Below are 27,667 nucleotides of genomic sequence, written 5' to 3'. Positions count from 1 at the left end.
GGCCTGAGTCCCTAGGAGGACCAGCGAGGGCCTGTGAGCCTGGGATAGTCCCGGGAGGGGGTGGTCTGTGCAGTGACAGGGGTAAGTACCCTTTACCCCGGCTGGAGGAAGGTCCTGGGATTGGGGGGAGGGGGGGCTTCCTCAGTCACGTGGCCCTCGGTGGAGTTGGGACTGGGGGGGGACGAGGAGCCTGGGCTTTGCGCCCACAGACCCCTGGGTTCTAGGAGAGGCTGGTGGGCACAGTTGCCCCGTATGTGAGATGGGAATTCGTTGTGAGTGTTACAGGGGAGGACGCCTGCCGTTGCTGGACGTGGTGGGCTTCCCACACACAGAGCGGAGCCCTGTCTTATTTACCATTCCTAGTGGGAGGCCCGGCCTCCATGCTCTGTGCTTATGGAGTGCATGATGCTCATGTTTGCGCCAGACTCTCCAGGGCCGGTGCTAAAGGGAACTTCTTCAGATTCCTTCTCTGGAAAGGAGCTCTTGATTGAGTTTTAGGACTCTCAGACTGCAGGGGCCCAGCCTGCGCTGACCAGCCCATGTCTGTCTGCCTGCCTGCTGTGAAAACCGCAGGGGGCTGCTGCCTAGTCCCCTCGCCGGCTCCGTGCAGAGCGGGGCCGGTGGCCTGGCTGGAGACTCGGGTCCCCGCGTGTCCCCGTCTCTCAGCCACTCAGCCCGCCGGCCCTGGTGACCCACGCCGTCCTCAACGCCCTTGGCGCCAAGCTCAGTGCTGTGCCTGCAGTCGTCCGCCAGCACCACGCGCTTCACGGGATGGTTTAAGCGCAGACTCTCTGCATTCCTCCCAGTGTTGGCTCAGGGGCTCGTGTTGGGGCTGAGCTGCAGGGGTGGAGGGAGGACCTTGGGCAGGTTTTCCCCTCTGCACGCTGAGGAGGGAGCTGCATACGCCCCAGAACCGTTGGCAGATGCGGTGAGAGAGGCCCAGCGCAGGCGCCGAGGGGTCGCAGGTGCTCCGGCATGCAGCGTCCTTCTCTCGCCCAGCCTCTAGGAAACCCCAGGGCCTGGAGGTGGGGGGGGGGGGTACGAGGGAAGGGGCCCCTTCCAGTTGGAGGTCAGTACGTTTTCAGAGGCTGGTGAGCCCGTGGCAAGGAAGCATAGTGAGGAAGCCGCTGCTGATTCTTGCTGATGGGGGCACCGTCCCAGTCATGCCTGGGGACAGGCCTGGCTGAGAGTGTCAAGCTTCATCACAGGCTGTCTCTTCCCACCTGCGCACCGACAGTTTCCTGTGCTTTCCCAGGGCTCCTGTTAAAACAGCAGGAGCCCAGTTGCAGTATAAGCAACCTTTGAAAGGTCCGCTTCCGCAGGCAATGGGCTGGACTGATTTGGAGCTCATTGATTTTGCATTTAGCTCAGGAAAGGTGCATTTACTTTGTCAGTCTACTGACAGGACTCTTCTCGGCAAGAGTTTTCGGCGTAGCCTCACGCTGTAGGACAGCGTCTCGGCCAGCGGTCCTGAGTTGTGGGTTTCAGCTGTGGCTCTGCCCTCCTTAATGGGGTGTGTGACCTGGGGGAGTTTACTTCATCCCCCTGGGCCTCAGTTTCCACGTCTGTAAAATGAGAGGGTTGGGCAGGATGGTCTGTGAGATTCCATTTATCCCGAAGTAAAGGTGATGAGACGAATTCTACGATGGAGGAAAATACAGACATGGATATATGACTCTGTGTGTGCTACACATTTGGGGGTTTGTTTGTAACCACATCTGTGGGTCTGCCTTCCTTCTAGCTCACATTTTTTCCCCTTTTGTTAAACATTTCTGCTTTTTCTGCGTCTATTGGGATCATCATATGGTTTTTCTTCTTCAGTTTGTTAATATGGTGCATCACATTGATTGATCTGCATATATTGAAGAATCCTTGCATCCCTGGGTTAAATCCCACTTGATCATGGTGTATGATCCTTTTAATGTGTTGGATGCTGTTTGCTGGTATTCTGTTGAGGATTTTTTGCATCTATGTTCATCAGTGATATTGGTCTGTAATTTTCTTTTTTTGTAGTATCTTTCTCTGGTTTTGGTATCAGGGTGATGGTGGCTTTGTAGAATGAGTTTGGGAGTGTTACTTCCTCTGCAATTTTTTGGAAGAGTTTTAGAAGGATGGGTGTTAGTTCTTCTCTAAATGTTTGATAGAATTCACCTGTGAAGCCATCTGGCCTTGGACTTTTGTTTGTTGGAAGATTTTTAATCACAGTTTCAATTTCATTACTTGTGATAGGTCTGTCTGTTCATATTTTCTGTTTCTTCCTGGTTCAGTCTTGGAAGGTTATACCTTTCTAAGAATTTGTCCATTTCTTCCAGGTTGTCCATTTTATTGGCATATCGTTGCTTGTAATAGTCTCTTTTGATGCTTTGTATTTATACAGTGTCTGTTATAACTTCTCCTTTTTCATTTCTAACTTTATTGGTTTGAGTCCTCTCCCTCTTTTTCTAGATGAGTCTGGCTAAAGGTTTATCAGTTTCGCTTATCTTCTCAAAGAACCAGCTTTTAGTTTTATGGATCTTTGGTATTGTTTTCTTTCTTTCTATTTCTGCTCTGATCTTTATGATTTCTTTCCTTCTACTAACTTTGGGTTTTGTTTGTTCTTCTTTCTCTAGTTCCTTTAGGTGTAAGTTTAGATTGTTTATTTAAGATTTTTCTTGTTTCTTGAGGTAGGATTGTTTTGCTATAAATTTCCCTCTTAGAACTGCTTTTGCTGCATCCCATAGATTTTGGATCATCGTGTTTCATTGTCATTTGTTTCTACGTACTTTTTGATTTCCTCTTTGATTTCTTCAGTGATCTCTTGGTTATTTAGTAGAGCATTGTTTATCCTCCATATGTTTGTGTTTTTTATGGTTTTTTTCCCTGTAATTTATTTCTAATCTCATTGCTTTGTGGTCAGAAAAGATGCTTGATATGATATGATTTCAGTTTTCTTAAATTTACTGAGGCTTGATTTGTGACCCAAGATGTGATCTGTCCTGGATAATGTTCCGTCTGCACTTGAGAAGAAAGTGTAATCTGCTGTTTTTGGATGGAATGTCCTATAAATACCAATTAAATCTATCTGGTCTATTATGTTATTTAAAGCTTTTGTTTTCTTATTAATTTTCTGTCTGGAATACCTGTCCATTGGTGTAAGTGAGGTGTTACAGTCCCCCACTATTATTGTGTTACTGTCAATTTCCTCTTTTATAGCTGTTAGCATTTGCCTTACGTATTGAGGTGCTCCTATGTTGGGTGCATATATATTTATAATTGTTATATCTTCTTCTTGGATTGATCCCTTGATCATTATGTACTGTCCTTCCTTGTCTCTTGTAACATTCTTATTTTAAAGTCTGTTTTATCTGATATGAGTATTGCTACTCCAGCTTTCTTTCAATCTCCATTTGCATGGAATAACTTTTTCCATCCCTTCACTTTCAGTCTGTACGTGTCCCTATGTCTGAAGTGGGTCTCTTGTAGATAGCATATATTCAGGTCTTGTTTTTGTATCCATTCAGCCAGTCTGTGTCTTTTGGTTGGAACATTTAGTCTATTCACATTTAAGGTAATTATTGGCATGTATGTTCCTATTACCATTTTCTTAATTGTTTTGGGTTTGTTTTTGTAGGTCCTTTTCTTCTCTTGTGTTTCCCATTTAGAGAAGTTCCTTTAGCATTTGTTGTAGAGCTGGTGTGGTGGTGCTGAATTCTCTTAGCTTTTGCTTGTCTGTAAAGCTTTTGATTTCTCTGTCGAATATGAATGAGATCCTTCCTGGGTAGAGTATTCTGAGTTGTAGGTTATTCCCTTTCATCACTTTAAATATATCGTGCCACTCCCTTCTGGCTTGTAGAGTTTCTGCTGAGAAATCAGCTGTTAACCTTGTGGGAGTTCGCTTGTATGTTATTTGTCATTTTTCCCTTGTTGCTTTTAATAAGTTTTCTCTGTCTTTAATTTTTGTCAGTTTGATTACTGTGTGTCTCAGTGTGTTTCTCCTTGGGTTTATCCTGCCTGGGACTCTGGTGCTTCCTGGACTTGGGTGCCTATTTCCTTTCCCATGTTCGGAAAGTTTTCGACTATGATCTCTTCAGATATTTTCTTGGGTCTTTTCTCTCTCTCATCTCCTTCCGGGACCCCTATAATGCGAATGTTGGTGTGTTTAATGTTGTCCCAGAGGTCTCTTAGGCTGTTTTCATTTCTTTTTTCTTTATTCTGTTCTGCTTCGGTGATTTCCACCATTCTGTCTTCCAGGTCACTTATCCATTCTCTGCCTCAGTTATTCTGCTATTGATTCCTTCTAGTGTATTTTTCATTTCAGTTATTGTATTGTTCATCTCTGTTTGTTTGTTCTTTAATTCTTCTATGTCTTTGATAAATATTTCTTGCATCTTTTCGATCCTTGCCTCCATTCTTTTTCTGAGGTCCTGGATCATCTTTTTTTCTTTCCTTTTAAATTATTTATTTATTTATTTTGGGCTGCATTGGGTCTTTGTTGCTACGTGCTGGCTTTCTCTAGTTGCAGCGAGCGGGGGCTTCTCTTTGTTGTGGTTCATGGACTTCTCATTGCAGTGGCTTCTATTGTTGTGGATTACGAGCTCTAGGCACACGGGCTTCAGTAGTTGTGGCTCGTGGGCTCTAGAGCACAGGCTCAGTAATTGTGGCGCACAGGCTTAGTTGCTCCGTGGCATGTGGGATCTTCCTAGACCAGGGCTCGAACCCATGTCCCCTGCATTGACAGGTGGATTCTTAACCACTGTGCCACCAGGGAAGTCCCTCCTGGATTATCTTCACTATCATTATTCTGAATTCTTTTTCTGGAAGGTTGCCTATCCCCATTTAGTTGTTTTTCTGGGGGTTTATCTTGTTCCTTCATCTGGGACATAGTCCTCTGCCTTTTCATTTTGTCTATCTTTCTGTGATTGTGGCTTCCCGCCCAGCTTATGCTGGATCCTTTAGGAAGATGCAGTCAGCTCCTGGGGCTGGTGCTGTGTGGGGCCTCATTTGGGTTCTGGTTGGGGGCCTGAGGCTTTGACTGGATCTCTCCTAGCAGGTCAGCACATCCCTCTGGCCCTTGATGGGCCCTTTGCTTCCTGGTGTGACCCCTGCCCTCCCTGGGAGCTCAGCTGGGGACTCCTTCCCCAGTCTTTTCCTCTGCTGCCATCTGGGCAGTTACCTCCCCAGGGCACTGAGTTCCTGACTCTCCCACCTCTGTCCCTGCCTGGAGCGGAGTGATGAGGAGCGGTATGTGCCACCGTTACCTCTGGAGTCTGACTGGAGTCCAGTTCCACCTACTGCTAGAGGTGGTGGTGGAGCCCAGTAGACAGGGCATAACTCACCTGTCTACACTGAAGAGTTTTCAACACATCTGATCTGTGTCAGTGCCTCGCTCTCATGAGGAACTCGGAAAGCACAACTATTACTCGTTACTGTTGTTCTCTGTGTATTTCTCAAACAGAGACTGAGGATTTGACGACCCCAAGGCAGGCATGCAGAGAATCAGGAGGAATTAAGTAACACATTGGAGCCCCTCCAGCTCCTCTTGTCTCTTTCTTCATGAGTGGCACATTTTCTCTTTCCTTCGTCCGAAGGCAGGCACTTGTTTTGTTCTTTATTCTCTAACCTCTCGTCTGGATTTGAGGTGACCCACGCCCCAGCTCTCCAGAGGCTACTTGGGCCTTGCGCAACGATTTGCATGCCCGCTGCCTTTCGGCTCTTACTCCGACCCGGGCTATTCTTAACACAATCTAATCTCAGACCTACCCGTGTGCTGGAGCGCAGGGTTCATGGGGCTCCTCTGTGTGTGTGTGTGTGTGTGTGTGTGTGTGTGTGCGCGCGTGCATGCTGGAGGAGGAGATACAGCACAGGTGTGTGACTCTCTGCCCTAGAGTGTGCGCAGCTATCTTTAGCTGCTTCTAGGAGCCTTGCCCCTGGAAGGTCACATGGGGGGCCCACAGGCCACCAGGCTGAGCCCTTCACGGAGGAGGTTTGGTCCATCTTTGCAGCCAGTTCTGTAGTAGAACAAGAGCATTTTATTGCAGATGTGACGGGACCCTTTGTAGGCTTTGTCTATACACATTTCTGTCCCTCAGGACAAAAGCCTAAGAATAAGTGACATTTCCCTCATTTTAGTGCCAAAAAAAGTACAAAATGACCATCTGAAGGCTTTGTGCCCTGTGGCAGATGTGGGCCCTGCCACGTCTGAAGAGCTTCTGTGAGTTGTTTTTGGGAGGAGAAATATCAGAGACGTCTTCCAAGGCTGTGGGCGGAGTGACGGGTCTCTCTGTGGTCTTGGAACAGAGGCTGGGGACGGCGAGCCAGCAAAGCAAGGACCGAAAGGGGTTCAGTGGCTGTGAGGCATCAGGGGAAGTTCCCTCTCACCCTCCCCGTGAGGAGGAGTGGGGGGCAGCACGGCTCTCAGTCTGCCCACACCCCTCTTTTTAGTGTCCCCTTCCAACCCTGGGGAATTCTTATCCGGGTGTTCCTTAGGTAGAAGGTGGGCTTGCCCCATAGTGCAGTCTGGATCCCGCCCCCCATTTTAGGTAAAAACAGTCCCCGAATTCCTTTTGCTTCTCATTGCAATCCTACCATTCTTTTGAAAAGGACAACTCATCTCTGGAAAGCCAGTACTGCTAGAATATTAACTATCAATACATTCAAATCGTCGTCTTGGTGATAAGTGCTTTTCACTTTTCTTGGTTAAGTAGAATAACACTGAGTCAGAGCGACTATTTGGAGAAAGGAAGGAGTCAAGGAACACAGTGGATCTGGGGCTCCTGGCTGCGTGGTGGTTGAGCGGCGGCGTCCTTGCGCTTGGACCGTTGGTTTCATCTCCCCAAGAGGCCGCAGGCGTCCGCCTTCATCTTTGTCAGGACGGAGGTGTCCTCCCTGGGGAAGCAGAGGGAGCCGAGGCTTGTTAAACCCACCGCCCTCGTTCGTTTTCTCATTCATTGCTCACACCGCCCAGCAGGCAGGGGGCCCTCGTCGTGTCATCGCGCAGAGGAGTCGGAAGCTGGAGCGAGGCTGCCTGCCCCGGGCACCCGGCCAGCAAGTGCACGGCGGCATCTGACCATGCACGGGTCCTCGGGCTCCTCCTGGCTGCCACCTTTCTCCTCCTCACCTGTGCCCCTGGCGGGGTGGCCAGAGGCAAGGACTCAAGTGAGGCAGGAAACCAGATGTCTTGGCGGCGGCTTGGCCCTTATTTGGGGGTGAAGTGCTCTGCCCTCATTGTGCATCTGTTTTGTTTTTAATACTAATGAGCCTTTGCGATGACTTATTGACTGTTCACTAATCCTGGCTTACCTCTGGCTTAATGTTTTCAGCTGACACAGAATGTCACTCCTTTGTAATTTATATTATTTAGCTATTCTTAGCCTTTAGAGTGAATGCGTCTTAGGTGAGTGTAATTAGAAAGGCGTATTTAGCACACAAGGGATAATTTTCTCTCATGCAGCTGTGCATTAAGGAAAAAAAGCATCTGCGGGACTATAAGGTTTCCATTTATAATAGAGATTTATTCTCCCAGAGGCTAGGAAGCCATAATCCTCTGAAAGCTCTTTATATCAATGCTGAAGGTACTCCTTTCATTCATTTATTTATTTAATTGGTAAGCGATGATTGAACTCCTCCATCGGGCAGCGTGCCAGGCTTTGAGCCAGCCCTGGGGGCACCGCCGTGCCTGGAGGGACTCTCGGGGCGGGGTGGGGGGGGGACGACCTGACATTTAAATGGGTTATGATGACTGTTTCTACAGCGGTGCCATGGCTGTCTATTACAAGGAGTTCAGAGTTGGGCAGGTGTGGCATTAAATTCTGCCTTGGACAAGCTTTGCGACTGGCTGGACAAATCGTAAATCCAAGCCACAGTTTCTTTTTTTTTTTTTTTTTGAATTTTTAAATTGTATTTATTTTTCTATACAGCAGGTTCTTATTAGTCATTCATTTTATACACATCAGTGTCTACACATCAATCCCAATCTCCCAATTCATCCCACCCCGCCACTTACCCGCTTTGGTGCCCATACGTTTGTTCTCTACATCTCAAGCCACAGTTTCTTTATCAGCCCATGGGAGGCTCTGTAGGCCAGTGGTCTTGAGAGGTGAGGTCTTCAGAGTCAGTGGCTAAGTGTAAAGTCACGTCTGGATCTGTTGTGACTTGTTTCTGTCATTGTGGTTCAGCTGCTTGTGGCCCAGCACTCAGTCCCAGGCCCCGAGGGAGCTCTGGCCAGAGCTCGGCGGCTGGCCTGCCAGGGTGCCCTGCTTGTCTCCACCGGTCCGCTTCCCATCTTTCCTGCCTTCATGCAGCTGGGGTCAAACGTCACACTGGAAAAGGACCAGCCTGGTTTCCTCTTGTCTCCAGCCTCTTCCGGAACAGTCTGACCCCCTCCTCATGCTCTCGGCAGGGCGTGCGGCATGGTGGAGAGCCCGGGACGGGGCTCAGTGGACGTTTGATGGACAGTCGGGGTGGTGGCTCTCCCTGGCCTGCCGAGGAACCGTGGAAGGAGGGAGGTGTTAGACTGTCAGCCCCAGGCTGTCTTCACACGGGTAACAGGGTTTGAGAGGAGCCCAGCTAGCACCCTGCTTGCACAGTCTAAGTTTGGAACATCAGAGAGGTGTGTGCAGGAGTGGCCTGGTCAGCTCACCAACCCGGAGAAGCTGGGTGGGAGGGCCGGCCTGGCTGTGGCCACGTGGGCTCCCCAGCGCCTCACCGTGGAATTAGCGTGTCCACACAATCAAGGGCAGAGCTGAAGTCCATGATTCTCACCCACGGGGCCAGCTCTAGGACTCGGGCCAGGCTGCAGGGCCAGTGGAGGACAGGGAGGGGTGGAGCGCACAAGACCCGTCCTTTCCCATCTCACCAGTTAGGGAGGCTGCCCTCCTCTCCCCACCTGCACGTGGTGGCTCTCAGAGTGTGGTCTCTGGACCAGTAGCTTCAGCATCCTGGGATCTCCTTAGAAATGCAAATTCTCGGGCCCCGTCTGGACCTGCAAATCAGAAACGCTGCTGTGGGGCCCAGCACTGTGTTGAAACGAGCTCTCCTGGGGACTGACGCGAGTTCTGGGGCAGAGCTCCGCAGTCAGGAGAGGTGCCGGGCAGAGGTGGGCTATAAAGTCCAGCCAGAGAACCCTGGTATTGGTCTCTCAGGCCTCAGGGTGGCCAGTGAGAGTTGGGGTAGCCAGTGTTTTCCATGTGAACCAGGGCGTGGAAGAGTGAGGGAGAGAGTCCTCGGGGAAAGTCCTTCACGTGGAAACGGAAGACCGGAGAACAAGCGCTCTCCGCAGAGGGGTGGTCTGGGACATGCTGCCTAATCCTCCTTAAGCCTCCTTCCCTCACCTGCAAAATGGGGCTAATGAGCTCTTCTCTGAAGGATTTTGAGGCTTAAACTACACGATGCATAAAGAAAGTGGAATTCAATGTACAGTAATAGATGGCCATTAAAATGCAGTTTTATTTCCTTAACCTCTTTTCCTATTGGCCAAGATGTTCTGGAGGATCTCAAAATGGGAGAGCAGATTATAGACCAGAAGAAGAAATTCTAGGTGCCAGAGTCAGCCTTTGCTATCGGGGACAGAAGCCCAACAGAGGGCTTACAAGGGCGCCCCTCAGTCTCAGCTGCTCAGCTTTCATCCTGGGTGTGGGACTCCTGAGGTCTGGGCAGGACAGGCGGCTCTAGTCTTGGCCTGTTGTACCAACTGAGCTGGAAAAGAATTCTGTAAAGCAGCTGTTAAATTGATTCCCACTGTGAAGATAAAGGGTGGAGGTGGAATTTACCAGGGTCACCTGCTCCGAGGACCTAGAAGTGCCATGGCTGGCCAAGCAGTCAGAAAGTTTGTTTTCTATTTAAAGAAGGAAGTTTGCTGGAGTGAGAAAGGGGCAAAGGCCACAGACTAGAAGAGTTGTTGAATAAATGAAAACATCAGCAGAAATAAATTAAATCAGGAGCAGCCCAGCTCCAGAGAAAGCAGAGCCTCGTGAGATGCGGGCTTTGCAGTGGTCACTGCCTTGTATCCTGAGTAGCCTCGTTGGGCTTTGGCAGCCTCTGATTCTTGTACGTCTCTGGAGTAAAGCCATAATTTCATCTCAGCCATCTGAATGAATGAATGTCCATGTTTCCAGCCCTGGTTAACAGGCCATGTGGCCCCAGGCCTATCAAAGAGGCAGCATGCAGCGAAGGTGGACCTGACTGTGGTTCCACACTCGAGGTTAGAATGCCATTAGGCGCTTAACGAAGGTGCCGCAGTGTGAGTCTAATGAGATCAAAGACAGACCTGTTGTCACGGATTTAACGTTGGATGGGATCTTATAGTGCACTTGGCATTGGGCCCAGAGTCTTAGAGGTGGACTTGAGCTCTTTGTCCCGCCCATACCTATGTACCCCGCTTCCCATGAAGACCAGGTGCCAGGTCTAATGGTGGAACACCGGGAGTCCTCTCTCTGTGGGCCCTTGGCTGAGATGGGGACAGGCCCCACAGGCACTAACTTGTGTCCTATGGAGGAAGGTGCACGATGCACCCTACGTTTCTCACATTAGAGAAGGTTGTCACAGGTGTGGGAAAATGAGAGTGAATCTTGTGTAAATTTGGAACTTGAGGTATCACTCTGAACTCCCTGTTTGTGTTTATTTCTGTATCTTTGTCCATATGTATACTTATATCCATATCTATCTACATCAAGGTGCCAATATATATGTATGTATGTATGTATGTATAGACACATATTTCTCAGGTTTGTTCACTAGAAAAGCCTTGAAGCAAGAGCATCTTAGTAGCAAAAGAAAATTGTGTTGTTAGAAAATAGTCAATCGATGCTAAAGCTAGTGAGTGAGAATTTAATGAGGAATAAGGTATTTATCACCTCTCAGAGCATCTCCACACAAATTGCTTGTTAATTACTAATGGAAAAATAGGAAGAGAACTTGAAGATACCATTATCATCATTATTTCATTATCTATCTATGCATCTATTTATCTATCTTCTATCTCTGTCTGAAGAGAGGGAATTTAAAGGTGAGAGAAGATGTGAAAAGTTGTTGAATTGGGTAACGGGGTGGTGTTTGTACTTTCCTTTCAAATCTTCTGTCACTTTGAGATAATATTGAAGTTAAAAGTTTAAAAAATAAACCTTAAAGTCATAGAGGAAAACAGGGGAGAATAATATTTTATAGCCTTGGAGTGTGGAGAGTGTTTCTAACCATGATTCAGGAGCCATGAAAAAGGTGCAAGGGACATAAAAGAAAAGACTGCTGCATTAACTGCAAAAAAATTAAACATTTCTGCAAAGAACATCATAAATAAACCCAAAGATACTATCCAAATGGGAAAAAATATTTGCAGCTTATATCACAGGCAAGGAGTAATTTCCTTAATATATAAAACCTCCTAGATATCTGGAAGAAAAAATCCTGACAGGTCACTTAAAAAAAAGAATGGTCAAATGATATGAACACGTACTTCACAACAAAAAAGAGGAAACGGCTGCTTTTTTTGTTACCAGAAATCAGATTTTTGACTTGGCCTTTTAACAGTCCCCAGACACATCTTCCTCCATCTGGACCTCATGTCCTGACCCCTCTCAGTCACCAAGGGACTTCTGGGCCTCTTGAAGAGGAGCTGTTTTGATGGCTGGTGTCGCTCAGATCCATTCCTACATTATTGTGGATGTACCATTTAATTTGTAGTCACTTGGCATCTTTAAGGCATAATTAACACTGAAGAAAGACTTTGGCCAAAAGTGCTAATTAACTGGAAAGTAGTGGTAAGGCTTTCATTTGTATGTTTCATTGACCTTAAGTAAACTGTAGGACTGGCCTCTTGGGGTATGAGCCCCAGCTGGGACCTGTGGTCCTGAACGTTTGATTTATTAAGTGAATAACATCACAGCTGTTAATCTTGTGTCGTATCACAGAAATAGAGCAGAAGGAAATCTGTGGTGACAGGTCCACTTGGGGTCTTTAAAAATTAGAGGTCTATTTCTTAGACATATAAATTAGTTATGACAGTGTCCAGGGTGATTGTTTTTCTCTGGCAATAGCCTTAGTTAGATTAGAAATCAGGGAACGTTAGATTAGTATTACAAAATGAACAGAAACAATTCATATGAGAACTGGTAAGAACCTCAGGCAATATCTGGCACAAACCTCAGATTTTACAGATGAGTGTATTGAGGACTAGAGAAAGGACATGACTTTTCCAAGGTCATGTGAAGTTTTAATTACAGTAAATCATAACCTCACTTGCATGACCCTGCTGCAGAACCTGGGGATCCTGAGGCTCCACATTCGTCCTCAGACACAGGCAGCCCTCCATCAGTGTGGCCCACACTATGACTTTGGAGTCTTCTGTTTTAATGATTGCAAGTGATTTTGTGCCTATTAAGGATCAGGATCAATTTCTAAAATAACTTTATTAAATATAATTTGCATTCTGTAAAATGCAGCCACATTAACTGTACAGCCATCAAGATATAGAATATTCTCATTATCGCCTGACAAGTTTCCCTGACCCCTTTGCAGTCAGCCTTCTCTGCCCCCAACCCGGGCAACAACTGATCTGCTTTTTGTCCTAAAGAGTAACCCTTTCTAGCGTCTCATGTACATGCAAGCATATGGTATATATTCTTTTGTATCTGGCCTCTTTCACTCAGAATAATGTTTTGGGGATTTCTGCATGTTGTGTCTATCAGTAGTTTGCTTCATTTTGTTGCTGAGTAGTATTCCATAAAATTTGTTTGTCTAGTCACCTACCTCCTGTTGGACATTGAGGTTATTTTCAGTTTGAGATTAACCTGTACTATGAATAAAGTTTCCAGGGACATTGATATACATGTCTTGGTATGGATATATGTTTTTATTTTTCTTGGTAGAAGTTTCATTGCTAAATAATATATTAATTCTGTGTTTAAATTTATGAGAAATTGCTTGGTTGTTTTCCAAAGTGATTGTACATTTTACATTACCACTAGCAATTTCTGAGAGTTCTAGTAGATTTGTTAGGATTTTGGGGGGGCACATGACTATGTCATATATGAACAGACAGTTTTACTTCTTCCTTTCTGACATGTAGGCCTTTAATTTCTTTTTCTTGCCTTATTGACTTGCCTAGGATCTCAAGTACAGTGTTTATAGCAGTAGTGACAGCTAGGTCCTCGCCTTATTCTGGATTTTAGGGGCAAAACATTGCTTATGATTAAGTATGGTTTTAACTGCAAGTTTTTCATGGGTGCACTTTGTGGATTGAGGATGTTCCTTTTCGTTCCTAGTTTGCTGAGATTTTAAAGGAAATCATAAATAGGTTTTGAATGTTGTCAATTGCATTTTCTGAAGCTATTGAGACGATCCTGTGGCTTTTCTTTCTTTTCTTTTTTTATCTGTTAATGGTCTGTTAATATGGTGAATGACATTGATTGATTTCTAATGTTAAACCAAACCTTGCATTGTTAAGCTTACTTGGTCATGATGTATTACTCATTTTAAATATTACTGAATTTGACTCAGTAATAATTGTTAAGGATTTTTACATCTAAATTCAGGAGGGATATAGGCCTGTAGTTTTCTTTATGAACTCTCTGCTTTTAGCAGTTGGGTAACACTGGCCTCATATAAAGAATGGGGAGGCTTCCCTGGTGGCGCAGTGGTTGAGAGTCCGCCTGCCTATGCAGGGGACACGGGTTCGTGCCCCGGTCTGGGAAGATCCCACATGCCGCGGAGCGGCTGGGCCCGTGAGCCATGGCTGCTGAGCCTGCGCATCCGGAGCCTGTGCTTCGCAACGGGAGAGGCCACAACAATGAGAGGCCCACATACCGCAAAAAAAAAAAAAAAAAAAGAATGGGGATATTTTCTCCCTCTCTTTTCTGAAGGCGTTTCTGTAAACTGGTATTGTCTCTAACATTAAGTTTTGACAGAATTCAGCTGGGAGACCATCTGAGCTTGGGGTTTCTTTTAGAAGGGTGTTTTAGTTTATGAATCTAATGTCTTCGCTTAGCAGGAGGCTCTTCAGGTTTTCTATTTCTTGTTGGTTCTGTTTGGTAACGTGCCCATTTTACCTAAGTTGTTGAATCTATTGGCATTAAATTGTTTCCACTCTTTCTTTACTGTCTTTTTCATGTGTGCACGATCTGTACAGATACTCGTTTTCATTCCTGATATTAGTAATTAGTTTCTCACTTCTTTTTTCCTTGATAAGCCTAACTTAGAGGATTGTCACTTTTATTGATATTTTCACAAAATAGGTTTTAGCTTAATTGATTTTTTTCTCCCATTATTTGTCCAATTTCTATTTAATAATTGCCCAATCCTCCCTTCCTTGCTGGGTTGTTTGCTCTTCCTATCCAACTCCACACCTGACACACACGGGCTTTTTTTCTCCTGTATCCTTGTATATACTAGGACGCTTCTCTGTGATGTAATATATCACAACTGTCTTAGATATCTAGGGGCTTGTGTCTTTGACTAGACCTGAGCAAGCCCTCAGGGGTGGCATTGCGTCATCTGCCATAGTCCCTTACACTTAGTAGACATTCATTCAGGGTCAGTGAGTGAATGAGTGGGTGGATGAATGAATGAATGAATGCTGTTCTGAGCAGTTTGCATACATGGAAGAGAGAGGGCTGTGCAGCCACGCAGCTCTGCATTTGAACCCTGGATGTGCTACTCCCTGGGTGTGTGGCATAGGCCAGTCACCTAACTGCTTGTTTGAGAAAACTGGACTTTCCTTGTAGGGCTCTTAACATTAGAGCCCATGTGTGAAGACAACTTAACATTGCATTTGGCACTTAGTAGGTGCCCAATAAAAGGTAGCTCTTGAAAGACCTTTCATTTTAGCTCAAATAATAAATTATATTGATAGTATACCTAGGAAGTAACTTTTCTCTAATTCTTTGCCCATTTCTGATTTTTATAATAGTCTTCCCTCAAAGTAAAGACCATCACATGTTCTAAGAAGGGAAAGTCTTATGGCAGAATACTGCATTGTTTCTCCTTATATTTTGATTGAAATAAAGCTTAGACATCCTGTGTCTTTTATCACCCCACTTTATGGCTTTATTAAAATATTCTAATTTTTTGGGACTGAGGGTTTTTTTTTTTTTTTAATCAAGGAAGAAAGGCAGTAATACTCAATTTTAGAAAATCTTTTCTGTGCTTGATTTTCATAAATTACATATTTTTCCCCATAATTATATCTTTTCCTTGCTTCTCTACAGAGTAAATAAACAGCCAATTCCAAGAAGATAGAAACACAGACTATTTCTTCTTTGTTATATGGTACTTGACAGTTATCTATCTCTGTGTATTTTTTGCTCATTTCCCAGGTGATTTCTACTCTATCACTACCTGGAGACAACTTTTAAGTTTACCTTAAAGAACAAAAAAGACAGTGTGACGTTTTTATTACTTCACAGATTTTGGCTTTTCAAGGCCATAATTGAGAGCCTGTTTATTTCCTTGACCACCATGCTTGCAATTTGTGGAAGCTGCCATGTATGTGTTGGGTGATGGATTGGTTTTATTTGCTTATTTATCAGTTAATTTATTCAGACATTCATTGACTCAGCGTTTAGTGAGCTTTCTGAGATCAGGGACCATACTGTATTCATTGTTCTAAGCAGAGATCCTGGCACTCAGAAAGTACCCAGGAAGTGATGGAAAAGAGGAATGAAAGAATAGACCAAACAGATGAGAGTCCCCTGGACTGAGACAGTCGTTACAGAAAGGGTTATTTGGATGTGTGTGTGAGGGGGTCTTACCTTCTGCTCACGAACGAGGGATTTCAACAGTATAAGCCATAAAATTGGCCACATCCTTTCGAGATGACAGTGCAGTGCTTCATGCTATGGGAAAAGAATTTGGGATTTTGGTGAAACCAAAATATGATCCTGTATTTCATGGAGTCCTTTTAAAGGAAGGCAGTGTAGCCATCTTACTGGAGAAGGCATGGCTTTTGAGAGGCCATTGAAGGAGAAGGAACATTTATACAGGTTGAGAGAATTAGTAGGACCAAAGTTCAAGGGAACCTGTAAACGTATAGACCTTGAGGAGTGGTGGGAGGTGAGTTGGAACAACGAGCTTTTAAAATGGGACTGAGGAACTTGAATAGACATTTCTCCAAAGAAGATGTACAAATGGCCAGTAGGCATGTAAGAAGGTACTCAACATCCTTAGTCATTAGGCGAAGGCACATCAAAACCAAAATGAGATACCACTTCACCCCCATTAGGATGGTGATGATTAAAAAAGCAGACCAAGCAAACAGGAAAAAAAACCCAAGTATTGTTGAGGATGTAGAGAGATTGGAATCCTTGGGCATTGCTGGTAGGAATGTGAAATGGTGCAGCCATTGTGGAAAATGGTATAGTGATTCCTTAAAGAGATTAGATATAGAATTATCATGTGACCTAGCAGTTCCACTTCTGGGGATATGCCCAAAGGAATTGAAAGAGGGTCTCAAAGAGATACTTGTACACCCATGTTCATAGCAGCATTATTCACAATAGCCAAAAAGTGGAAGCCACGTAAGTGCTTGTTGACAGGTGAATGGATAAACAACATGTGGTATATCCATTCAGTGGAATATTATTCAGCCTTAAAAAAGAATTAAGTTCTGATATAAGCTATAGCACAGATGAACCTTGGAAACACTATGCTGAGGAAATAAGCCAGTCACAACAGGACAAAAATGCAATGATTCCACTTACATGAGGTATCTGGAGTACTCAAATCCATGGAGACAGAAAGTAGATGGTGGGTGCCAGGAGCTGGGGGAGAGGGGAGTAGATTTTTTGGTGTAATTTGTATAGCGTTTCAGTTTGCGAAGATGAAAAATTCTGCAGATGGATGGTGGTGATGGCTATACAACAATGTGAAAGTACTTAATGCCACAAAACCATACACTTAACAGTGGTTAAAATGATAAGTTTTATGTTATGAGTATTTTACCACGATACGAAAAATCTTAAATGAAATAAATGGCATTGAAATACATTTCACATTTCTTCCTTTTTAAGCCGTGTTGCCTTAAGGTGTCAGATGGTGAGGTTGCAGAAGGAGAAAGGAACCTATGTAGTGAGTGCATGTTTGTTCTGCTACTTCGTTTTCTCACCGAATCTTCACTCAAGTCCAGTGAGATAGGTGTTAATTATTGTTCCCACTTAACACTTGAGGAACCGAGGCTGAGAATGGTGAGATACTATGCCCAAGGTCTCACAGAGTGTCAGGCTGAGTTCATCTGGCCTCCATACCTGCTCTCCGTCCACTGTACCAGGCTGCCTTGCCTGTCTCTGGAATTTCTATCCTCTGGCCTTCCCAGAGGAAAACCATTCTCCACCTAGGATGGCCTCTGGCAGCATGCATACACAGGTGGTTTTCTTTAGTTCTAAATAATTGTGTAGCTGTGGCTGCCTCTCTTTTGGAGAGGGGACACCGGTCAGTGAAAGCAATGACTGAGGGCTAAATGCCGTGTCTTGCCTGGAAGGCTTATTGAAATGTGACTCTTGAAGCATAGGGAAGAGAGCAGGAGGGCAGGTGGGCAGGCACCTGCTCTGCCATTGGGAAGTGTGGCTTCTCTTGGCTCTTGCAGGTGGGAATGTGCTTGAGTCCCCACCTTGAACACGTGGTTTTGAGGCTCCTGTCCGGCACTGTCTGCCCCAGACAATGCTCTGAGCTCACCCTCACTCTTCCCTTTCTGGAAAAGGCTCCCACTAAGGTCATTAGTGACCAGTTCATCACCATTAGTGTGGTGGACGCTTTCTCAGACCCTTTTTACATGGATTGGCTGCAGCAGCGGGCACTCTGGCCCCTCTTCCCAGAGCTCTGCCCTCCTTGAGTTTCCATGACACCAGCCTTTTGTCTCTTGTTGCTTGTGCTTTTGGTGTCATATCTACGAAACCATTCCTAATCCAAGGTCATGAAGATTTCCTCCTATGTTTTCTTCTTGGAGTTTTATGGGTAAACTTTTTATGTAAAGGACCGTATAGTAAATATTTTAGCTTTGCTGGCTGCCTATGGTCTCTGTTGCATATTCTTCTTTGGTTTTGTCGTTTGTTTTGTTTTACAACCTTTTAAAAATGTGAAAACTGTTCTCAGCTCCAGGGCATACAGAACCAGGCTGCGGGCCAGATCTGGCCCTTGGGCCGTAGTGTGCTGACGCCTGTTTTAGGACCTTACCCGGGAAGGCTGAGTCATTTTAGTGAGGAGTTGAGCTGGGTTTGAGATTTCCTGTTGCTATGGTTACTCTTGGTGCAGCACAGGCTCCAAATCGTGCTGGGGGAAGGGGAAGAAAGTCGGGGCTGCTGAGGTAGGTACCCGGGGTTTTTCCCGTACTCGTCCTCCATCCTCAGCCCTGAGCCCTCCCTGCCCACCAGCACGTGGCCGGGGCCTCTCCACACCTTCATGCCACCTCCAGAGGCGTCTTACCGGGTGCCTGCTGGGTCTGTGCCAGGAGCGGATGGGGCCCTCTTGCTGTCCTCGTGCTGCCTCAGCCCTAGGTCGGGGCCGTGCCCCTGGGTCCTGCGTGTGGGCTCTCGGCGCTCCCGCCCTTCCCCCAGTAGCAGCCATCCTCTGCCTGGTATAGTGGTGGGCAGTGTGTATGAATGGGTTTCCTGCCTCTGTCTCTAGTGGCATTGCTATAGGATCCTGGCTTGGGACCGGCTCCTGGCCCTCCCAGCAGCGTCTGCCCTCCCCTCACTAGAACGGATATATACCCCTGTCTTCGTGCCCTTGGCATTGGCTCCCCCTCCTCCGGAAACTTAAGATTTTGCTTTAGTGGAGAGAAGGGTCTGGATGGGGTTGGGGTGGGGGTAGGGGATTGGAGCTGGGGGTTCGGTTTCTTCTTCTTCTTGTGGTGGCTCCTGACCTCCTCTGCCAGGCCTGTACCACCAGGGAGGCTCCCCTGCACTCCTGCCCCTGCCAGTCCTTTGTGTAAGCCCCCAGGGAGGTCCTTGGAGAAGACCTGGAGCGGGCGGGAACTGTCCTTGGGTCTGGAGAGTCCTCACTCTCAGTAGAGCCCCTCCTCAGCCTTTAGCAATTCATTAACGTCTGAGCTGATTCCTTCCTGCCAGCTTTTATGGTGGCTGCCTCTGCCCCTGGTGAGATGTGTCCCCACCCTGTCCCTCCTGGAAGGACCTTGTTCCTCCTTGGCCTTCTGGCTATGTGGTTGCCCCGTGACCTTATCTCTGTGGGTTCAAGGAAGTGTCATGAGTTTGTAGCTTGCCGGCCTTGCTCACTGTGAGCCTGGGAGCCACGTTCCAGCTCCTTGACGGAAGCCCCTCCTCCCCCTCAACCTGATCTGTGTGTTTAAGTGATGCTGATTGAAATGTGTTTTTCTCCCTCAAATGCTGTATCCCATCACAGAGTAATTCTGGAGCTCCTTTCCATTCGTGTTTCCAGGCTGAGAATTGTAGGTGTCAGATACAGGGCATCATCGGGGGAAAGATGGTACCAGATGTTAGGTGCCAGGTGACAACCCCGGGTGAGAGTTGCCCGTGGTAATAACTTAACCAGTTGGGCTAATCTTCAGCCTTATCTGAGTGAAGTCTGCTGCCTGGGGGAATGGCGGTCAACTGAGGGAGCACTAACTTACCATTTTTTACATCTTTTTAGACCCTGGAAGCTATCCTGAATTTCAAATACTCTGGAGGCCCGGGCCACATTGAAGGATATTACAGGAACCTCTCGCTGGGGCTGCACGTAGAGGTTGAGCCATCTGTGTTCTTCACACGAGTCAGTACGCTGCCGGCAACCAGGTAAATGACCCTCTGCTCTTTGACTGCCTTGTTCTAGAGTCTGAGGGCGCTGCGTTTGGAATTCTGACCTTGGTGTTCGTTTTGGTCCCACTGTTCACTGTGCTGACTTATTTAGCCTCCCCGGGTCTTCATCAGAAAAACAGGCAGTGTAAAGCAATGCCGCTTCAGTTAGATGGGGGTGACTGGACTTCACACCTTTTACCATGCTGTAGTAATATTGTGGGCGGTGCAGTATGCTTGCTTGTGGTTGTCATCGTGCAGGACATGGTTCCCGCCCGTTGTCCCAAGCCTGGAACTCACTCCAGTCTGGTTCAGCTCTCCTGTTAGTAGGGGCTCAGCAGATGGCTCCCTGTCTTGGAGACTTCTGGAGGCGTCCAGCATTATCTGTCTGTGTCACTTTGGGCACCCCAGGAAGACTGTGCAGGCAGGACTGGGCTGCCCAGCGTCTCAGCCCCATCTTTGCAGAGCTCCCAGCCATCTGGAGCGTGGGGTCATTTCTGCCCAGAGCACCCTACTTGCAAGAGGCTTTCTCTCTTGATTACTTCTCCAGGCCTAGTCTTCCTTTAGGGAGAAAGAAACCAGTTTGTCTACTTCAAACCCGGAAGTGGTCAGAGATACTAGAGGTTATTCCTCCCTTAGGTGGGAGAATGACAGTCCCTCACCCCCAAAGTTGACCTGTGATGAGCTGGGAGCAGTGGGGTCCGAAGCACTGGGTGGGGCTCCAGCCAAATGGAGACCCTCTGGGGTCAGATTCCTGCCCAGGTGGTGAGCAGCCTTTGGAAGGCAGGTCCTGATCACCCCTGGGCATGTCCACATTCTCATGTCCAGGGCACATTACATCTCGGGGTAGGATAGAGTGGGCTCATATTACTTTTTTTATCTTTTTTTTGGCGGCATTGGGTCTTCGTTGCTGTGCGCGGGCTTTCTCAAGTTTTGGAGAGCAGGGGCTACTCTTCGTTGCCGTGCGTGGGCTTCTCATCGCAGTGTCTTCTCTTGTTGCGGAGCACTGGCTCTAGGTGCGTGGGCTTCAGTAGTTGTGGCATGTGGGCTCAGTAGTTGTGGCTCGCAAGCTCTAGAGCGCAGCCTCAGTAGTTGTGGCACACGGGCTTAGTTGCTCTGCGGCATGTGGGATCTTCCCGGACCAGGGCTCCAACCCGTGACGCCTACACTGGCAGGCAGATTCTTAACCACTGTGCCACCAGGGAAGTCCCAGTATTACTTATTTTTAATGGAGTTAAGGCTATACTTACCTGTCTATCCTTGACTGTGGGGGAGAGAACATCACATGCAGCATCCCTCTCCCCTCCACCAGTGGGCTCTATAGTCCACAGAGTATAATAGAGGGACGTTAATGTCAATATAAAACTCTCTTTAGAGTGATACAGCCCCCAAAAGTAAGGGTAGTTTCAGTTCATAGGAAAGACTGCTGTTCTCCCTAGCCATTGGAGAATGGCTTCAGCAAGAATTAATGTCTTTGCTTGGGCTTTTCAACCCAAGCACATTTTGATCACATTTCATCATCTATCACTTTTTCAACCCGCAGAGTAATGGTCTTTCTTGCCAACGCTTGCCTCTGTTTTGAATTTGTATAAAGCGTCAAAGCACTTGCCAGCGGGGAGCTTTGGCAAGGATGCCTGCCAGGTGCTGTTAGAGTTTTTCAGGCCCTTCCTGTGCTTTGGTCCACTCCTGGTGTGTGTTCTTTCTCATCCCCTCATCTCCCGCTGCCACTGCTCATATAAATAGGTCTTGGATTATTTTCACCTTATTGATATCTGGCTTCCATGTCATGGCCCCTGCAGTTCCTAATGACAATTTAAGATGAGAAAAATGTTGCCTTGTGGTTTGGTGCAAATGTACACTCAGAAGAGTTGGTGGTTAGCTGACGTGCTGTTTGGTGCCTGGTTACCCGCCTGTTGACCTCACTCTCTTTCTTTTGGCCTACGTGTTTCTTTTCCCTGCTCTTGGGATTGAGATTTGATTTCCTCTAATCCTCCCTTTCCTTTCCTGCTAAGTCTAACTGAGCCCCAAATCCTGTGGGTTCAGCTGATGTCCCTGCATTCCGCTGCACATCTTTGCCATCTTCCCTGGGGACTCTAGAAATAGTTGCTACTCAGTCCCCCGCCTCTAACCCTGCTCCGGCATCGTCCTGTAAACACGCATGAATGTTCCCACGTCACCATCTGGCTTAAAGACTTTCCCGGTGCCTATGGGATAAAGTTCAAAGTCCCCACTCTGATATTCAGGGTACTTAAAATTTTGATCTAGGCGTTTCTCTTCAGCTGTTTGTCCCCCGTCCCTCCACACTTCATGTGAAAGACTCTGCTTCTCACCATCGCCAGGACGTGTCAGGACAGCTTACTCCAGTGTGCCTTTGCATACCTCCTTTTCTAAAACTGTTCTTTTTCTTAAACTGTCATTCCTTCACTTAACCTTTTGGGAAATGTCTGTTTGCCATTGATATATGTTACGTTTTTATAAAATTTTCCTGACCATGACTAGGCATGGGGGGGGGTCCTTCTGTGGGTTCCCCTGTACATTCTTTGTATGTCTAATAAAGCACTTAGCAGACTGTAAACCTTTAAGCCAACACCTCCAATGTTTTGGGTGCTATGTGAAGCACCCACTGGGATCAGAGATGGACAGAGAACACAGTCCTTGTGTTTTATCAGCCTGGTAAAAACTCATCAGGCAGAGATAATACCAGATGGAAACTCGGATCTACATTAGGGAATGATGAATCCCGGAAATAAAGTGAATAGTTTAGGTGTGAGATTTTTTTTTTTTTTTTTGCGGTACGCGGGCCTCTCACTGTTGTGGCCTCTCCCGTTGCGGGGCACAGGCTCCGGACGCGCAGGCTCAGCGGCCATGGCTCACAGGCCCAGCCTCTCCGCGGCATGTGGGATCTTCCCAGACCGGGGCACGAACCCGTGTCCCCTGCATCAGCAGGCGGACTCTCAACCACTGCGCCACCAGGGAAGCCCTAGGTGTGAGATTTTTTATCCTCGCTTTTTGATTTCTTTAAAAGGCTACTGACTGTCTAAGAAAGAAATAATAGCATTTAATTTTTTAGTGCATGTCATATAAAGAAGTAGAATATGTAAAAAAAAATCACACAAATGGAAAAAGAGGGAGAAGTGAACATTTTTATATGCAAAATGTTATATTATTTGAAGTTAGAATGTGATGTTAGAGATGTATGTTGTAAAGCCTTGAGCAATGACTTAAGGTATGGGTAGTATACCAGGAGAGATAAAACAGAACACTAAAAAATAACCCCCCAAAGGGGGAAAGAGGTGGCAAGAAAGGAGGAGAAAAGAACCAGGAACATATAGTTAAATAGAAACAAATAGCAGTGTGGTAGATTTAAACCCACTGTACCAAGAATTACATTAAATGCAACTGAACTAAATCTTACATTTAAAATCTTTGCCCCCCAAGTTACAGAGATACTCTGGCACTTTTTCTTTGAGGAGGTTTATAGTTAAAGTTTTTCCCAGAATCTGTCTCAAATGAAGTTTTGTGCATGATGTGATGTATGGATGAAAGACTTAAATAGTTGGGGAGAGATACCATGTTTATTGACTGGAAGAGTCAGTTACTGCTAGGATACCAGTTTCTCCAAATTTGATTATAAATTCAATACAATCCCAATTAAAATTCCAACAGGACTTTTTTTTGGGGGGGGTGGGAGTTGACAAACTGTTTTTAAAATTATTTCACAAGGGAATAGATTATTGCCAATGGAATAGGCAAATGACTTGACAAAAAAACAAAGTTGGAGGACTTAGGCTATACGACTTTAAGAATTAACATAAAGTTACAGTAATCAAGAGAGAATGCTATTGTTGTAAAGATAGAGAAATCAACGGACCATAATAGATGGTCCAGAAATAGACTCACTCATGTATGATCAATTGATCATATGACCAGCAAGGTATGAAAACAATTTTATGTGGAATGAAAATATTTCCAACAAATGATGCTGGAAGAACTGGATATATATGTGGTGGGAAAAAATGTGGAAATTGTCATACTGTATAAAAATACAAGAGCCAACTCTCTATGTTTTCTATAAGAAACTCACATTAAATATGCACAGTTTAAAAGCAAAAAGATGGGGGGGGAAGGCATGCCATGTTAACAGTAATCATAAGAAAGATGGCATGGATATATTATCACATAAGCAGACTTTCAGGAGAAAAAGAGAGAGAGTAAGCAGATAATTTGTAATGATGGAAGGGTCACGTCATCAAGAGTACCTGATAATCCTAAATGCAAATGCACTTAGAAACATAACTTCAAAATAAAACAGACATCTGAAGGGAGAGATGGAAAATAGATCATTATAGTTGGATATTTCAACTCTCGTTTTTCAGTTTTTGACAGAACAAGGAAAATATAGAAAGAAACAGAAAAATATAGAAAGCTTGCACAGGTCTAGTAAATAACTCCAGCTAACTGATATTATAGAACACTAAATGCTTATGCTAGAGGTTGAATGGCTTAAAATCAGTGGTATAAGTGTCTATGTAAGATAAAGAAGAGCAAAACGTACCCAGAATAAACTGAAGTAAAAGAAAATAAATAATAAAGAGTGAAGAGTGAAAATAAATAATAAAGAGTGAAGTAAAAGAAAATAATAATAGGGGATAGGAATGAAATAGAAAATGAAAAAATAATATGTAAACTAAATGGAACCCAAAATCGATTCTTTGAAAAGATTAATGAAATTAGTAAACTATAGCCAGGATGGTCAGAATTTTAAAAAAGAGAGTGAACACACAAATTACTAATAATGAGAATGAAAGAGGGGGGCATGGCTAAATTCTGCAGATATTAAAAGAACAATAAGAGTGTTCTGGGCTTCCCTGGTGGCACAGTGGTTGAGAGCCCGCCTGCCGATGCAGGGGACACGGGTTTGTGCTCCCGTCTGGGAGGGTCCCACATGCCGCGGGGCGGTTGGGTCCGTGAGCCATGGCCGCTGAGCCTGCGCGTCTAGAGCCTGTGCTCCGCAACGGGAGAGGCCACAACAGTGAGAGCCCTGCGTACCGCAAAAAAAAAAAAAAGAGTGTACTGTGAGAAATCATATTCCAATAAATTTGACAACTTAAATGAAATGGAAAAAAAATTTTGAAAGACATGAATTACTAAAGTTGGTACAAGAGAAAATAGAATCCCTGAGGTAGTCATATCAGTTAAAGAGTTTAATTTTTAGTTTTAATTAGTTAATTAGTTTTAATTCTTAATTAAAATTTTTCCATGAAGCAAAGATTTCTCAGATGGAGTGAGAAACTACTAACCGTAAAATAAAAAGTTGGTAAGATGGTTTTTATCAAAATTAAAAACTTCAGCTCATCAAAAAGCAAGCTCCATATTGGGAGAAAATGTTTACAATACACTTATGCAACAAAGGTCTGTATCCAACATATACCATGAAGTCCTAAAAATAAATACCCAAGAGACCAAAACTGGGTGGAATTTAAACTCCAGAGAACCCTTTGAAGTCAGCATTGCTGTATGGAGATGTTAAATAACTCACCCTGGTTGCACATGAATGAGAAAAAGAGATTCAATTTGAATTCTGGCCTTCTTGGCACCAAAACCCATGCTTCCTGCCACACATACTCTGAACTGGGATTCCAGAGACCTGGGTTTCCCTTGGCCCCCTGTGTCTTTGCAAGCATCTCTTTATCCCTCGCAGCTTCAGCCCTCCTGTCCCTCACTGGAGTGATCACCGGCTCTGCTCACCTCATGGGGCGTAAGAGAATCAAATTAAACAATAGAGGGCCCAGTGTTTTCTCAGAGCCAAAGCACAATATAGATGGGAGGTGGAATTCTCATTGCTTTTATTTTTACCATTCTCCTTCCTTCAGGGGTGTACCTAGGTTCAGCTGACTTTTATTTAGTAGATCAATTACCATTAAGATTCACTTTTTACACCAAGCTGCCTGGTAATGTTGTTAGGGAACAGATTGAAATGGATTGGGCCATGCCGCCCTGTCTGAGTGCCTGGCCTCCCTCACCTCAGGATCAGCTTCTTTCTAGGCTGCTAAGGTAAGTGGTCCAATCTTATACATTGCTACTCTGACCTCTGTGGAAAATACACTCCCCTGAGCAGGATGTAAGGTGTGGGAGTTGTTACATTCCGAATAAAAATCATACAACCTGACACACCATGGCGCTTCTCCCTGGACATTTAGAAGAAAAATTCCGTTTCCCCCCGTGGAGTGGGACCGCTCCACGCCACAGGGAGCCTCTGCTCACAGACATGTAATAAAGGCAGTTTCAATGTCGGATTTCATCATGGTTGATCCTTTTCAGGTTGCTGTGTTGATTTAAGTTGGTTTTAAATTTAACAACAGTTTAGAATTTTAACAAGCACAGGATTCAGAACCCATTGTACCTGTATCCAATTTCAAATTTTGATCCTCCCACTTATTTGCCCTGTGGTCTTGAGCAAGTCATTCCTGTTTCTTTAAGCACCATTTTTCTTCATCTTGAAATGGAGAGAACACTGGTCTTGCAGGGCTGTGGTAAGGTTTAAAGGATGCATCAATACACAGAGCGTCTAATACAGTGCCTGACACAGGTAGAAAACTGAGAAACGGCGGTTGTCAAGGGCAAGATCAGGGTCTCCCCCTCTTCCATGTGGAAGTGGCACAGGGACAGCCCAGCTGGGGACTCACGTCTGGGTGGCTGGTACGAAGACCAGGGCTGTGTTACTCAGAGGGAAGCCCTCGCCTGCCCGTGCCCGGCAGCTTCACCCTCTCCAGAGCCCTCACTGAGGCTGGGCTGTGAGGGGCACCCTGGGGAGGACAGAGGGGGGGATGCAGACACCTGCACCGAGACCTGCTTCTGTGATGGGAGCGGACTGGGTCTGCCCCAGGGCTCCCATCTCTCTCTAACCCATTCATCGAATCTCTGGTGGGAGGAGCTTAATGACAACGCATTTGCTTCAGCCCTTCCTGCTCCTGCTGGCTTGTGTTTCCTGAAATGATGAGCACGCTTTTCATCGTCTTTCCAAGTGTTAACATAGTGTAGATCTGCACAGGCAGGAGCTGGCACCCCACCTCCCATGGCAGGAGCAGCTGGACATGTCATTTAGGTTGACCCAGCAGTTAGCACCCTCTGGTCCCCAGTGTCACCAGTTAGGAGCCGCCCAGGCGGTGAATTACCTCCCATTTTTCTGTCTCCACTCACACAGCTGTACCTTGAAGGGACCTATGTTATGTCTCAACCATACATATTATTAAAGTATTACAATCAATAATTTTAAGTGATCTGTATTTTATTTTGAACTATTACATTATTGAATGTTATGTGTTATGTTCATTTAAGAATGCTATCAATATTCATTATTTAAAGACAGATTTAAAGATTGTTCTACTTAACAAGTAATATACACTAATTATGTTAACAAGTATGATTTATAAACACCAATTAAAAAGGCCCACGTCATACTTGATTTAGGGATTGACAGCGTATGTTAAAAGGTAGATTGTCTATCATCAACAATTGGCCAGAGTTTTATGTGACCTTCCATTTAGAATTTTTTCATTTGGCATTTTCAAAGTTTTAATCATTATAGAGTTAATTGCAAACGATGCTACGTGAACCATGATTTCAAGTTATTTTTAAGTACGTTTCCGTCCTTTTTGAATTGGGCTTGTCCTCATTCCCAGAAAATGAAAAGCCAAATATGACATAGTTGTCATTTTATGTTATCTTTTTAACCTTGGATTTTGAGGCACAAGTGTCTTAGTGTTCATTTTTGTGCCCCTTTTAACATGTGATCTTCATGGTTCTTTTCTCATACCTGCGGTCCATTATGAGTGCAAAGTAGACAGTATAACAGAGAGTAAATGATGTGTTCGTCAAGACCACGGTGGCGCTGAGTGCTGGGCCCTGGTGAGGTGACGCAGTGCTGTGGCTGAGCCAGGAGCGTGTTGACCTCACAT

General features: G+C 45.5%; 1 protein-coding gene across 3 annotated transcripts in view; it reads left to right on the top strand.

The window, feature by feature from the left end:
- Positions 1–27,667, top strand: part of TRAPPC9 (trafficking protein particle complex subunit 9) — a 503,630-nt gene that overhangs the window by 298,265 nt on the left and 177,698 nt on the right. For all 3 annotated transcript variants that reach the window (XM_081258084.1, XM_081258086.1, XM_081258085.1), the window contains one exon: positions 19,567–19,709. In XM_081258084.1, coding sequence (XP_081114210.1) covers positions 19,567–19,709 — 143 coding nt within the window. The remainder of the gene's footprint in view (positions 1–19,566; positions 19,710–27,667) is intronic.

This window comes from Mesoplodon bidens, assembly GCF_964165515.1.
Source record: "Mesoplodon bidens genome assembly, chromosome: 16".
Taxonomy (NCBI): Eukaryota; Metazoa; Chordata; class Mammalia; order Artiodactyla; family Ziphiidae; genus Mesoplodon; species Mesoplodon bidens.
This window is presented reverse-complemented; position numbering and strand designations above follow the sequence as displayed.